The sequence below is a fragment of the Carcharodon carcharias genome, chromosome 2, assembly GCF_017639515.1.
Source record: "Carcharodon carcharias isolate sCarCar2 chromosome 2, sCarCar2.pri, whole genome shotgun sequence".
Classification (NCBI taxonomy): domain Eukaryota; kingdom Metazoa; phylum Chordata; class Chondrichthyes; order Lamniformes; family Lamnidae; genus Carcharodon; species Carcharodon carcharias.
Window position 1 is genome coordinate 24,696,100 of NC_054468.1, and position 13,690 is coordinate 24,709,789.

At 39.4% G+C, this 13,690-nt stretch overlaps 1 protein-coding gene across 3 annotated transcripts in view; it reads right to left on the bottom strand.

Moving 5' to 3' along the window:
- The window catches only part of dipk2ab (divergent protein kinase domain 2Ab), a 240,686-nt gene that overhangs the window by 135,298 nt on the left and 91,698 nt on the right, over positions 1 to 13,690 (bottom strand). For all 3 annotated transcript variants that reach the window (XM_041175706.1, XM_041175698.1, XM_041175714.1), the window contains one exon: positions 4,741 to 5,044. In XM_041175706.1, the coding sequence (XP_041031640.1) occupies positions 4,741 to 4,987 (247 nt within the window). In that variant the 5' untranslated portion in view covers positions 4,988 to 5,044. The remainder of the gene's footprint in view (positions 1 to 4,740; positions 5,045 to 13,690) is intronic.

Sequence of the window (13,690 nt, forward strand, 5' to 3'; positions counted from 1 at the left end):
AGCAAAAAACCTGCCATGTGAGAGCTACATCGACTACTAAATGATTATATCATGAAGGAGTAGTAAGCAACGTTACAGGGTGACAGATGTAACTAAAACAAAATCAAATATTATACTTAAAATATAAACACATGTACAATTAAAAAATACAGCATTTATAAACAATTACCAAGAAAATTGAAGGAATTAAAATGTGCCAATGCAAGAAAACATTTTAAAAGTTGAATAATGCAAAACTTACTTTAAAACTGGAAGAGCTAAATTCCTACATTGGTAAATGAAATAATTTTTATATTTTTAAATTTATTTTATTTTGAAAGAAGAATATAACTTTCTACTTAAATTACCTCCTACCTGCCACCAATCCTGCTTCCTGAATCTCCTGCTCCCTGATCCTCCTGGTTGCTGCAGATCCTCCTCACCAACTCTCAGTACTGTGGTCTCTCCCCTTCCCCGACCTTCAAGTTGTAGCCTCTTTCCCCTCTCTGACCCACCCTCTCACAGAACCTCCCACGCCCTGACTCACTCTCTCACCGCTCCCCTCTCCTGAACTTGTGTTCCTATTCAAAATCCAGATCCAGATCCAGGTCCAATCCAAAGCCAGAGCTCCAATATAGTGAAACACAAGAGCTGATGGTGCAGAAGTACCAACCAGGGGCTGCTACAATCCATGTGTTTTTTTTAAAAAAATGCTCCCACTTGCTGCTTCCCTCGCCTGAAGCCTCGCTCTGAGCATGGCAGGGGCAGCTTCAACAGTTATTTTAAAAAGGACATGAATTGTAGCTGACCAGCTCGATACTGCTGCACCATCGGGACTCGTACTTCCACAAATTTGGAGTTCTGGTTTCAGTTCGGATCTGGATCTTGAAGGGGAACGAGGATCCAGGAAAGGGAAGTGGCAAGAGGGTGAGTCAGGGAGCAGAGGTTTGGCGCAAGGGTGGGTTGAGGATAGGGAAGAGGCTGCAACTCGGAGATCTGAGGTTGCGCGAAAAAGGCACCAGTCACACAGTAAATGATGTTAAAACAAATCTCATGAAGCTCAAGAGATTACAAGCCCATTAACTTACCAACATGGAGATGGGGAGCTGCACTTAGTTGATGGGAGCTGCCACTGGCTTGCAGACTTTGCAATGAAGAACAGTGGCTTAAAAGGTGCCAGAGAGAGATTTACTATATTATTCTTCCTAACTGGCCTTGATTTTGTTTGTTTTTCTCTTCTCCCAGGAGATAATATAACTTTCAGGAGAGTATATATTGTGGTGTATAAGGCATTACATTTAACAATATAAAAAATTTGGAGTAGGCTTTTTGAACCTGCTCTGCATTTAACAAGATCGTGGCTGCTCTTCCAACTCAGTGCATCTCCATATCTCCCAATTCCCATTGCACCCAAAAACCTATCAGCCTCTGACTTAGCATCCATCGTTCTCTTTGATAGAAAATTCCAAAGATTTGCAACCTTTGGGGGGAAGAAATTTCTCATCGCAGTCCTAAATGATCGGCCCCTTATCCTGAACCTATGCCCTTTTGTTCTGTTTCCCCTGGCAGGGAAAACTAACATTTCAGTACCCACCCTGTCAACCCCTTTCATCATCTTGAATGTTTCAATGTGACCACCTCTCATTCTTTTAAATTCCAGAGAACCTATGGCTGTGCAGTGTTCCTTCAATACTGCACTAGAGTGCCAGCTGGATTGTTGTGTTCAAACTTTGGAGTGGAACTTGAACCCTGAACTTCTGACTCAGAGACAAGGGTGTTGTTAGCTGCGGCTCAGTTGACACAAACGGCTTTGGGAAGCAACATGTTTAAGGACTTGAGAGAAAAGGAAGATTGGAGAAAGGGCAGCAGTTCGCACTGACAGTAGAGCTCAGGGTGTTATTTGAGAAGCGGGATGATGAGAGGAGTTATGAAAGGCAAGGGGCAATATCTTAGGAGAAAGTGCCAATTACAATATCAACTACACGCAGTCAAGGAGGGAACATACACTTTTCTCTGAGAATCACTGGCAAGTCTTTTCCTCTCTCTCCTGACCCTAGGAATAGAAGTCAATTGTTATGCAACTGCTTGCTCAGCCAAGAGAGCGAACTCAATACAGATCAAGAACTAAACATGGGAGCTTTTGGTCTGAATAGCTCAGTATCACAATGGTTCATTAATTCATCAAGGGAGCTCTAATTAGAGCTGACAGTTTGTAGACAGGTCATTGATTGGCACTTTTGTTTCTAAGGTCTCAATATTCAATGAGATGAGAGTTAATTACATTATTTGTAATTTAAGATTTTATGGCAGTGCTTCTAAACACAGACATGGCAAGCACATTTCTACTATACACAAACCAAAAAACTGATAACTAAATTTGGTGAAAATCAGCCAAAAGCAAAACAAACAGATCACATCTAGTGAAGGTTTCTCACTCATCCATTTTCCAAAGGAGAGAAAAAATCAGATACAAAACAAATATAAAAACCTAGATACCACATCCAAATTAAACAATGTATGGCAACTTCCTCCAACAGTTATTTATAAAGCCAGGCTCCATTACTTGATAGCAAAAAGACATTTCTGAAAGTCATATTTGGAGGGAAAAAGCAGTCTGAGTTTTCACCCTTTTCCCCTCAAGTGCTGATTCTTAACAGAAAACAGTTTCACAGGCAACAGCCACCAGAACCAGTATTATGCTGAAGTGGTCACTCTTCATATGAGCCTAGACAGTATGCAGTAGATACACCATTCAAGTGTAGAGGGCATCTCCAGATAATAACATACACCAATCCTATCTTCACCCAACATCAAAACACAACCTTTCCAATAAGAGTAACTGGATAGCAATAATTCCCTTTTCAAGTACGGGGGCAAGAAAAACTAAGTTCCTCAGTTGCTGCATCATCGGAGAACAAATTACTCATCGCAGATTCAGATCGGATGTAGGGCTTGCTGTAAAGCATGTAATTCTAAATAAATGTAGTACAGCTGGATTAGAATACAACGCAGTAGCTCAGGACAGAATTCAACCAACTTACAGAAATTAAGTGAATCTTTTGACAGCCATGTTACAGTTATTAATTCACAATCTTATAGATCTAACTGGGTTATACCAAGTCAGTAAGGTAGAAATATTTTTGTTAATGAGAAATTACATTGGTTGTGGCACACAGGTATAATCAGGGCATGTCTGTAATTCTGGAATCAATGTGATCATATATCCACATAAAACAATATATAACAATTGCTCCAATAGCAATTCCAATCACCCTGCATTGATCTAATTTTGTACATTTCATTCAAATAATGAGGTCCATGAAAATTTGGCTGAAATTTACTGTCCATTTTATATGTGGAACTGTCCTCCATTTCTAGTGTTCTGCAGATTTTACTTTAGTGTAATTTTTAAAAAGTCATTTTGGATAAGTTGAGTAAGTGTGTGTAAGTACATTGGAACATAGGACTTAGGAAGAGTAGGCCATTCAGCCCTTCAAGCCTGCCCCACCATTAAAATCGATCATGGTCGAACAGGTTGTGGTCTCTACTCCACTTTCCTGTCAGCCCCTCTTAACCCTAGGCCCCCTTGTCTATCAAAAATCTGTCCAGCTCTGCCTTGAATAAATTCAATGGCCCTGTCTCTGCTACTCTCTGGGGAAGAGAATACCACACTAACGACCTTTGAGAGAAAAAAAATTCTCATCGGTCTTAAAAGGGAGACTTATTCTTAAACTGTGTCCCCTATTTCTAGTCTCCCCGAGTGGAAACATCCCCGCAGTATCTACCCTGTCAAGACCTCTCACAATATTACATGTTTCAGTAAGGTCCCCTATCATTCTTCCAAACTCCAATGGGTATAAACTCGACCAGTCCAACCTTCAAATCATAGTATATGCCCTTCACCCCAGGAATGAGTCGAGTGAACATTCTCTGCGCTACTTCTAACGTAATTATATCCTTTTTCACATAAGGAGACTAAAGCTGTACAGTGTTCCAGATGTTGTCCAATGCCTTGTAGAGCTCCACTAAAATGTCCCTACTTTTATGTTCCGTTCCCCTTACAATAAACACCAAACATTCCATTTGCCTTCCTAATCACTTGCTGTACCTATATACTAACTTTTTGTGACTCATGTACTAGGACACATAGGATCCCTCTGTACTGAGCTCTGCAATCTCTGTCCATGAATAGTATAGTGCTTTTCCATTCTTCCTGCCAAAATGTTCAAATTCACATTTTCACACATTATACTCCATCTGCCAAATTTTTGCCCACTCACCTAATCTGTCTAAATCCCTTTGCAGCTTTCTACCTCCTCTTGTGGCACAATGGGCAGACCTGAACAGCTTCAATCCATCTAATTTCATACCTCTCAGCTTTTATATAAGATCTGGTGAATTGCCAGTATTATGAGGGGGAAAACGCCTGTTGCATTTAAAGTAAGTAAATTTTACACAAACAATCACAAGTAGTAATTCAACTCTGCATAGCTGAATACAAATCAAAACGGTGTTCATGCCAACAGAACTTTCCACACAGGCCTTTCTTTTGAATCCAACAGCAACCACTTTAATAATTTAACACGTAGCAAGTGGATAGGATTTTTTGATTCTGCAGCAGCATGTTGTAAACAGTTATGACAAACGACTTGCTAGCTTCAATGAACTCAAAACAATTGTATTAACCATCTTTACAAGAAATCAAAAAAGACTACCAATAAATTACAATTCTTTTTGAACAGAGACAAACAAAAGACTTACTTTGTTTGATTAATCTTTTGTCTGCCACGATTATGTTTTCAGCATCAATGACTATGACTTTTCCATCCCGAGGTCCAACAGCAAAGTTGTCAAAGCTGACATCGAGGAGATAGAGAGCAAATTCAAAATCATTGTTTGTGAGTTGTTCAGCAATTTCCAGCAACTGCCAGGCCAAGTCTACTCGTTTTTCCCAGGGTGCATTATAGAAACTCCAAAGTTCATTGCCTACATAATTTACAGCCACCATTCTCCCACAGGCTCCAAGGTACTTTGCAAAAGGCCATCCTTCATCTGATGGAAAACTCTGTAGAGACAAGGGGGGAAAAAAATGTTCAAATATCATCACGTTGAAGCTTAATAATTTATAATATAGCCTACGGGCTATGTGGTTTTGGACTTTGTTACACCACAGAGGCCAAGGTTCAAGCTCCCATATAGTGCTTGCAATGTTGTATTCTCTCAGCTACACTATATAACAACTGCCTTCAGGAACAGAATCACATATCCCTCAAAGCAAGACTGACTTGCTACATGGTACAACAATGTTACAAAGGAGGTTGCTGCCATTTTCAAGGAGAACGTATGGAAGGAGAAGTAAAAGTATAAGAATGCAAATAACATAATGGAGGGGAGCCTAATCCGTAGGCTAATTTATCTGGAGTTACTCTGCAGTGATAAGAAACTATAAATCCACCAATTGTGCCTCTGTTAGAACCAATTCCCATTTGAAACTATCAACCCTCAACCCATTATCTTGCCTGCTCCTTTGTGCAATAACATTCTTCCTTTTCAAGCAATTATCCAATTCCCTTTCAGAGCAAACTGGCCATTTGGGTAATTGGGAGATTTCCTCAAATGCCCTTCAAATGGTAGTTTATCAGTAACACCTGTCCTTCCCCACATCCACATCTGCCCCAACTTTGGGAGGCTCCTGCACCTTTCATGGAGAGAGGGGCAATCCACACCTTTTCCCTTTTAATAAAATATTATTGCTTCTGCACAGTTGTTACACATTACAATAACCCATTTCCAGCAACCTTACCATTTTTCTAGTTTATTCTTTCTAGTTACTGACTTTCCTCCTATCAGAATCAATCTTCCTCCATTAACCTAATATCTTAAAGAGGCAACTTAATTCTACAGTTAAATATAATGTAGCCCTCCCTGCTGGTTCACTTATAACTCTCCAGAAATCAATGCATAAGTCCTCTGCAGACACGGGTTCATTTCACAAGGTTGTGCTCAGGCAACTCAGATTAAGAGGATTCCCATGTCACAGACCCTTTACCTGGCAGAGTAATAAGTTTATTTTCCTAATTTCCAGACGTTGAAAAGAAAAAAAATATAAAAACTAAGCTCAAACTAAAGTAAATTATTCCATTATAATTAAGGGGATTTGAAGAAGAAATTCTGATCGCAGCAAAAAAAAAAGGCATAAGTTTACAACAATGTAATGCAATGTTCTGCAGGAGTATCTTTGAGGCCAAAACCGTATGATACACAACAAGAGCATGATAACTTCTAGAATCTACGTACAATTCCTTTAAATATGCCACTCATTTCTTATGAAAATTTTTCTTCTAAGATTATCACTGGACCAATACATATTTGTCTTGTATTAAATTCTGAATGAAGTCGACTGAATTATGCACATTGCAAAAGTTAAAACTAATCTAATTCCAGGATTTATTGCAACTTTTCAATTATTCCTCCACAGTCTCACGTCTCCATATTGGTAGAAATGGTGAGTATATCAGTTTTAGATATTGGATGCCACTACCAGAAGAAAGAAAAAAGGAATTTGTATATTTAAATTAGAAGACTGCACTTTACTGCCTAGTCACACTACATTTCCAACCTGGAGAGAGTGCAGTTCTTGGCCACTCACTTGCTCTACTAAATGGTCTAAATGAGGCCAATTCCACAGAAACTTTTAGTGTGTTTGAAACAAAAAATGCTGGAAGTACTTGGCAGGTCTGGCAGCATCTGAGGTGAGTGAAACAGCTAACATTTCAGGTCTGTGACCGCTCACCAGAATAGTTCTAATACAAGGTCATCAACCTAATTGTTAACTCAGTACCTCCCAATACAGGTACTGCCAGGCCTGCTGAAAGTTGCCAGCATTGTCTATTTTTATTTCAGATTTCTGGCATACACAGTATTTTGCTTTTGCAGGACAAGAATACATTTGGGCACTATAAAGTAATGCTTTGCAGCAGTAAGTGCGACAGATTACATTTAAGAAACAAATTTACCATCAATGGCTAATGTCAATCGTTCTGTATAAAGGAATTGTGGCCAAATACACAATTATTTGCTTTGTTCTGCAGGAGTAATTGTCATTCCAATTCCTAATTTAGAGAGTAAAGGCCATCACTATTGGTGCATTTTCATAGATACATATTGCATCATACACCTACAATATGTGTTCTGAGATTGCCTAAACTGACACCAGGTCATTTATTCTACTGGCACAGCATTCACTTAGTGACTGTATTTTAGAAGTAACTCATTGCGTTGAAACTTTTGGCGGCATTTTCCGCACCCGCCCACCACCACAATCTTCCGGTCCCGCTGCAAGTCAATGGACTTCTGGCTGGGGCACTGCCTCGCCCACGATGGGGCCGGAAAATCCCAGCCTTTGACTTGAAAATCAGTATATAAATACAGGTGTCATTAATGCTCTAATTACTTTCATTATCCTTTATAACATTTGTTTAAATTTGAAGTTTCAACATCAAGCATATACATTACCACCACTAGAAACGTAAGCTCAATCAACTGAAAGCGTATAACCATTTATCGCTTTCAGAGACCAATCACTTTGCTGCACATTTGTTTCTATTCCTAATTGGAATATGATGAATTTGGTTGCTATTTTACAGTCTTTTTCAAAGATAAAATTATCTCCGACATTTATCCAAGTGAATACTTGTCTCTTTCTGCCAATGGTATCGTAACCGCACTACATGCTGGGCCAAGATTATGTAGCTGTCGAGTTATTTTTGCTTTGGCAACCAGTGAGGAATGTAACACATTTATGCTTGCCTGTTCAAGCATTGCATATAAATGAAATTAGGTTTCCATTGAAATGACTGTCATGGCTCCTATCACAAAATGATATTTATTTAATATTTGAAAGAATGATCATCACAAATAAATTAATCTTGTACATTAAGAGAACATCTATAAAGAGAGCATCTCTTTAATATCCACTTCATGTAAAGTTTAAATGCTTAAAGACAAGTGTGGTACAAAACAGCTATCTTGCCATTTAAAACCATAACACAAAAGCATTTATGCATGACACCAGTGTAACCTGTTTATGATTGCAAAATTATATTTTTTTTATGTACAGAAGCCCATATTACACCGTTATATTTGCAAAATCTTTAAGGTAAGTCAATAATTTGCCATGTTTTTTGGCATTGGTGTACAGCCAAGGATTTAGAAACAGCTGCAACTCTTGGGAGAATCAATCACTTTCCAATTGACCTCAGGATGTAACCAAGAGGAATTAGCTTCTAATTGTCCTAAAAATGTGCTTATATGCAACAATTAAACCTGTCTGCTTCAAGAAAAACAACTTCACTTTCACAACAGAATAACACATTATGACTTACTCATCATTATAAAGCGCCTATCCACTGAATTACCACATGCAACATTTTAGAAGATTTGCTCAATGCAGATATTAGAAACCAAATCCATTGCCAGAACAATTCTAACCAACAAAATGCTAATCCAATTTTCTTCCATCCAGACATCGACAGGCTCCTAGGCATTTTAAATATTTTCTGTCACAAACCAGGTATGCTTTGAATTGTGTTTAACTTAATTTCCCCCCTCTCCAATTCAATTTAATAGTTTTTCATTCCTTTTATATAAAAATCATAAAATGTGACAACACAGATACAGACCATTCAGCTCTTGAAATGTGTGCCATTTTTCTCCAGCCACTTGTCCAAACACCCTCCTGCTCACTTCTGGTAACTTTTAATATCTCTGTCAAGCATAACATAAGAAAAACGAGCAGTAAGCCATAAAGTCCTTTGAGCCTACTCAGCCATTCAATTAGATTATGGCTGATCTGATCTTGGCCTCAGCTCCACTTTCTGGCCTATTCCCCATGACATTTGACTGCCTTCTACCTCAGCCTTTAATATATTCAAGGACACGGACTCCATAGTATTCGGAGTTAGAGAATCTCAAAGATTCACAACCATCAGAAGAAATTCCTCCTCAGCTCAGTCTTAGATGGGACTCACCTTATTCTGAAGCTGTGCCCCCCCTGGTTCTAGATATCCCCCCATTATAGGAAACATCCTTTCAGCACTGATCCTTCAAGTTCCCTCAGGATCTTATATGTTTCAACCTCTCATTTATCTAAACTCCAATGAGTACAAATGCAACCTGCTCAAGCTTTCCTAATGAGACAATCCCTTCATCACAGGAATCAAACTCGTGAACCCTTTTCTGCCCCGTCTCCAATGCAACTACATCTTCCCTTATTTAAAGGAGACCAAAATTGCAAACAGTACTCTAGATGTGGTCACACAAACACCCTGTACTGTTGCAGCAAGACTTCCCTACTTTTATATTCCATTCCCTTGCAATAAGGGCCAACATTCCATTTGACTTCCTAATTACTTGCTGCACCTGCATACAGTCTGTGTTTCATGTACAAGGACACCTCTGTACCACAGCTTTCTGTATCTCTCTTTAATATTTTGTTTTTCTTCTCTTCCTACCAAAAAGGATAACTTCTCATTTTCCACATTATGCTCCATCTTCCAAATTTTTACCCCTTTACTTAACCTCTTTTTGTATGTTCTATCTATAACCTATGCAGATTTTGTGTCCTTCTTACAATTTGCTTTCCCACCTTTGTATCATCAGGAAATCTGACTACGATGCACTTGGTCCTTTCATCCAAGTCATTATTATAGACTGCAAATAATCAGAGACCCCAGCACTGACCCCACTATTTACAGTTTGACAAATGAAAAATTACCCCTTTATCCCAATCCTTTGCTTCCTATTAGCCAACCTTCTATCCATGCTAATATATGATCCTGAATACCGTGGGCTCTTGTGTAGTAATTTTAGGCAGCATCTTCTTGAATGCCTTTTGGAAATCCAAGTACACCACTTCTACTTGTTCCCCATTATCCACCCTGCTTGTTACATCTTCTCAGAACTCTACTAAATTTGTCAAAAAGAATTTCCCTTCAGTAAAACTGCGCTGACTCTGCCTGATTGCGTTATAATTTTTTTAAATGCCCTATTATCCCCTTAATAACAGATTCCAACATCTTCCCAATGACAAATGTTAGACTAATTGCCCGAGGGTTCCCTGTTTTCTGTCTCTGTCCTTTCTTGGATAGGGGTGTTACATTCTTAGCTTTCCAATCCACTGGGACCTTCCCAGAATTTAGCAAATTTTAGAAGATTACAGCCAATGCACCCACCATCTCTGCAGCTACTTCTTTTATGACCCTAGGATGCAGGCCATCAGGATCATGGGACTTGTCAGCCTTTAGTCCCATCAGCTTGTCTGGTTTCTCCTCTCATGATAAGTTTCTCCCTCTCTTTTGCTTCTGATTTTGTATTACTGGAGGCATTAAAGGGGGATAGAGAGCCAACAGGGAATTATAGACCAGGCCACCGGACGTCAGTGGTGGGGAAAATTCTGGAGTCCATTATAAAAGATTTAATAGCTGAGCACTTGGAAAACAGTGGCAGAATCGGACAGGATCAGTATGGATTTATGAATGGGAAATAATGCTTGACAAATCTAGTGGAATTATGCGAGGATGAAACCAGTAGAGTTGATGAGGGAGAGCCAGTGGATGTGGTTTATTTGGACTTTCAGATGGCTTTCGACAAAATTAAAGCACATGCGACTGGGGGTAGTTTATTGAGATAGATAGAAAACTGGTTGGCAGACAGGAAACAAAGAGTGGGAATAAATGGGTCTTTTTCCCAATGGCAGGCAGTGACTAGTAGGGTACCGCAGGGATCGGTGCTGGGACCCCAGCTATTCACAATATATATTAATGATTTAGATGAGAGAACTAAATGTAATATCTCCAAATTTGCAGATGACACAAAGTTGGGTGGGAGGGTGAGCTGTGAGGAGGATGCAGAGATGCTTCAGTGTGATTTGGACAAGCTGAGTGAATGCGCAAATGCATGGCAGATGCAGTATAATGGATAAATGTGAGGTTATCCATTTTGGTAGCAAAAACAGGAAGGCAGATTATCTGAATGGCTATAAATTGAGAGAGGGGAATGTGCAATGAGATCTGGGTGTCCTCGTACACAAGTCGCTGAAGGTAAGCATGCAGGTGCAGCAGGCGGTAAAGGCGGCAAATGTAAGTTGGCCTTTATAGCCAGAGGATTCGAGCACAGGGACGTGGATGTCTTGCTGCAATTATACAGGGCCTTGGTGAGACCACATCTGGAATAGTGAGAGCAGTTTTGGTCTCTTTATCTGAGGAAGGATGATCTGAGGAAGGAGTGCAGTGAAGGTTTACCAGACTGATTCCTGGGATGGCGGGACTGACACATGAGGAGAGATAGAGGGGGTTTGATAGAGCTGTTCAAAATCATCAGGGCTCTGGACAAAGAGAGAGAAACTGTTCCCATTGGTGAAATGGTTGAGAACCAGAAGACACAGGTTTCAAATAAATACAAAAGAAACAAAGGTGACATGAGGAAAATTTTTTTTTAAATGCAGTGGGTGGTTAGGAACTGGAATGCACGGTCTGAGACTGTGGTGGTGCCAGATTCAATTATGGCTTTCAAAGGGAAATAGGATCTGAAACCTTTTACAGAGTTACAGGTATAATGCAGGGAGTGGGACTGAACAACTTGCTCTTGCAGAGAGCCAGCATGGACATGACAAGCCACATAGCCATCTCCTATGCTATAAGGACTCTATATTTTGTTACATACTTATCACTAACATGGACAAACTGCAATGAAGTTCACTGGACCATTCACTTCAACCCAGATCTTTAATAAACCAAACTTTAAGTGATAAGCTGGTTTTTCATTTATTATATTTTGTAAATAACGTCAGATGCTTTTTCTCAGGGCTGCAAATAACTATTGAAAATTTATGGCACAGAAGGAAGCCACTTGGCCCATCGTGTCGGCGCCAGCCAAAAGAAAAGAGCCACGCAGCCTAATCCTACTTTCCAGCAATTGGTCCATAGTCCTGCAGGTTACAGATCTTCAGGTACATACAGAGACACCTTTTAAATGAGTTGAGGTTTTCTGCCTCTGCTACCCTTTCAGGCAGAGAGTTCCAGACCTCTGCCACCTCCTGGATGAAAATTACTTTCCTCATCTCCCCTCCATTGTATAAATACAACCAATATTTCCCCCAAGCTGAGGCCACAAACAAGTCTGCCCCTATAATTTACTAAGCAATTTAAAGAGGCTGTGTACTTAGTAAAAAAAAAAAACCCCATGGACTCAGGAAAAAATATTGCTGGTATGTTGATTGCAACCATGAGATTTATTTTAGAACTGAGTCAAATGTCTATTGTATTCGTTTAACTGCATTTGATATCTAATAAGCTTGCATTAAAAATTGGAAAAACAACAATATGGGAGGAGTAAAACAAGACTACCACACACATGACAGTCCAGTGCGCAGCACAAAAAAAGAGATCTCACTGAAGCCCAATGTCCTTACAAGTTGTATCCCGTAACACATGTATATTTAAACTGGTAACGCAATGGCACAACTGGTTATTCATTTTCTTTAATAATTGCTTTGCAAAAATTATGGCTCCATGTAAAGAATGCAATTCCACCTATAAAATTTTAATTTTCAATTGAGTCATTGACCAAATATTTTTTCAATTAAAACTAACAGCAAGGAAGGAAATTTAAAATCTGTAAAATGACAGACACAGAAAACTTAATGAGATGCAAAAATCTCTCCCAACAGGAGGTTAAAAAGAAAATTAATTATTGTACATTTAAGAACCACATCTGGTACACATGCATATGATTCATAGAATGTCAAAAGGGTACAAAACATCTCCATAGTAAAGTAATAAGGCAGTAGTACAACATGAAATCAATTTTGTACACCCCAGGAGGCATTTTGTTTCAATCTCAATATACTCCCCACTTACAGCATGAAAGAGATTTAATTCCCAAAATTACTCACCATTATCAATTCAATTCATCAAAATACCTCTGGAAATACTTAAGCAGTTTTTGCAAAAGCTGAGGCTACTTGCATTAAGCTTATGCACAGGAAGTACATGCTGAAGTTTGAAGGCAGTCTACTCCAGTTGACTGGAGGGACAAACAAACAGTCTTGGCTCAAAACCAAGCAGTATTTCAGAACACAACATAAGGTATATTCATATAAATTATAAAAACAGGGTAACCAAGGAAAGTGGGCCCCAGATATGAACTGAAAAAGAGAGCAAGAGATTCAGGTGAGAAAAAGGGAGACATACAGACAGGCGCACAGAAGACAGAAAATATGCATAAAATAGAGAACAGGAAGAGATAAAAGTGAGAGAGTGGGATAAGACAGAGTAGGGGAGAGGGGTGAAGATTAAGTACAGAAAAAAGTATACAAGTTTCCTTCATTCGAATTTGATGTCCTGGTTTGGAAAAGAACAAAGTGAGGTGTCAAAACAAAGTCCTTCTGAGGAAAACAAATGGTCAGTGTAGGAGGGAAACTGGATGATGGTGAGAGGTTTTCTGTTCTTTTGACACCCATTATTCCGGAGATCAAACGGGAAGGTTAAGAGCAAAGTAAGTTACAGTGGAGCAGGTGGGAGGAGGCAAGTAGTCAAAGGGAGAAGAGATTGGGGTAGGCAAGTCTTTGGGGACATGGAATTAGTAATGTAACGGGTGGGTAGGGGAATAGAAAGGGAGCCACTGTAAGTCACATTTTCCTGCAACCCCCATT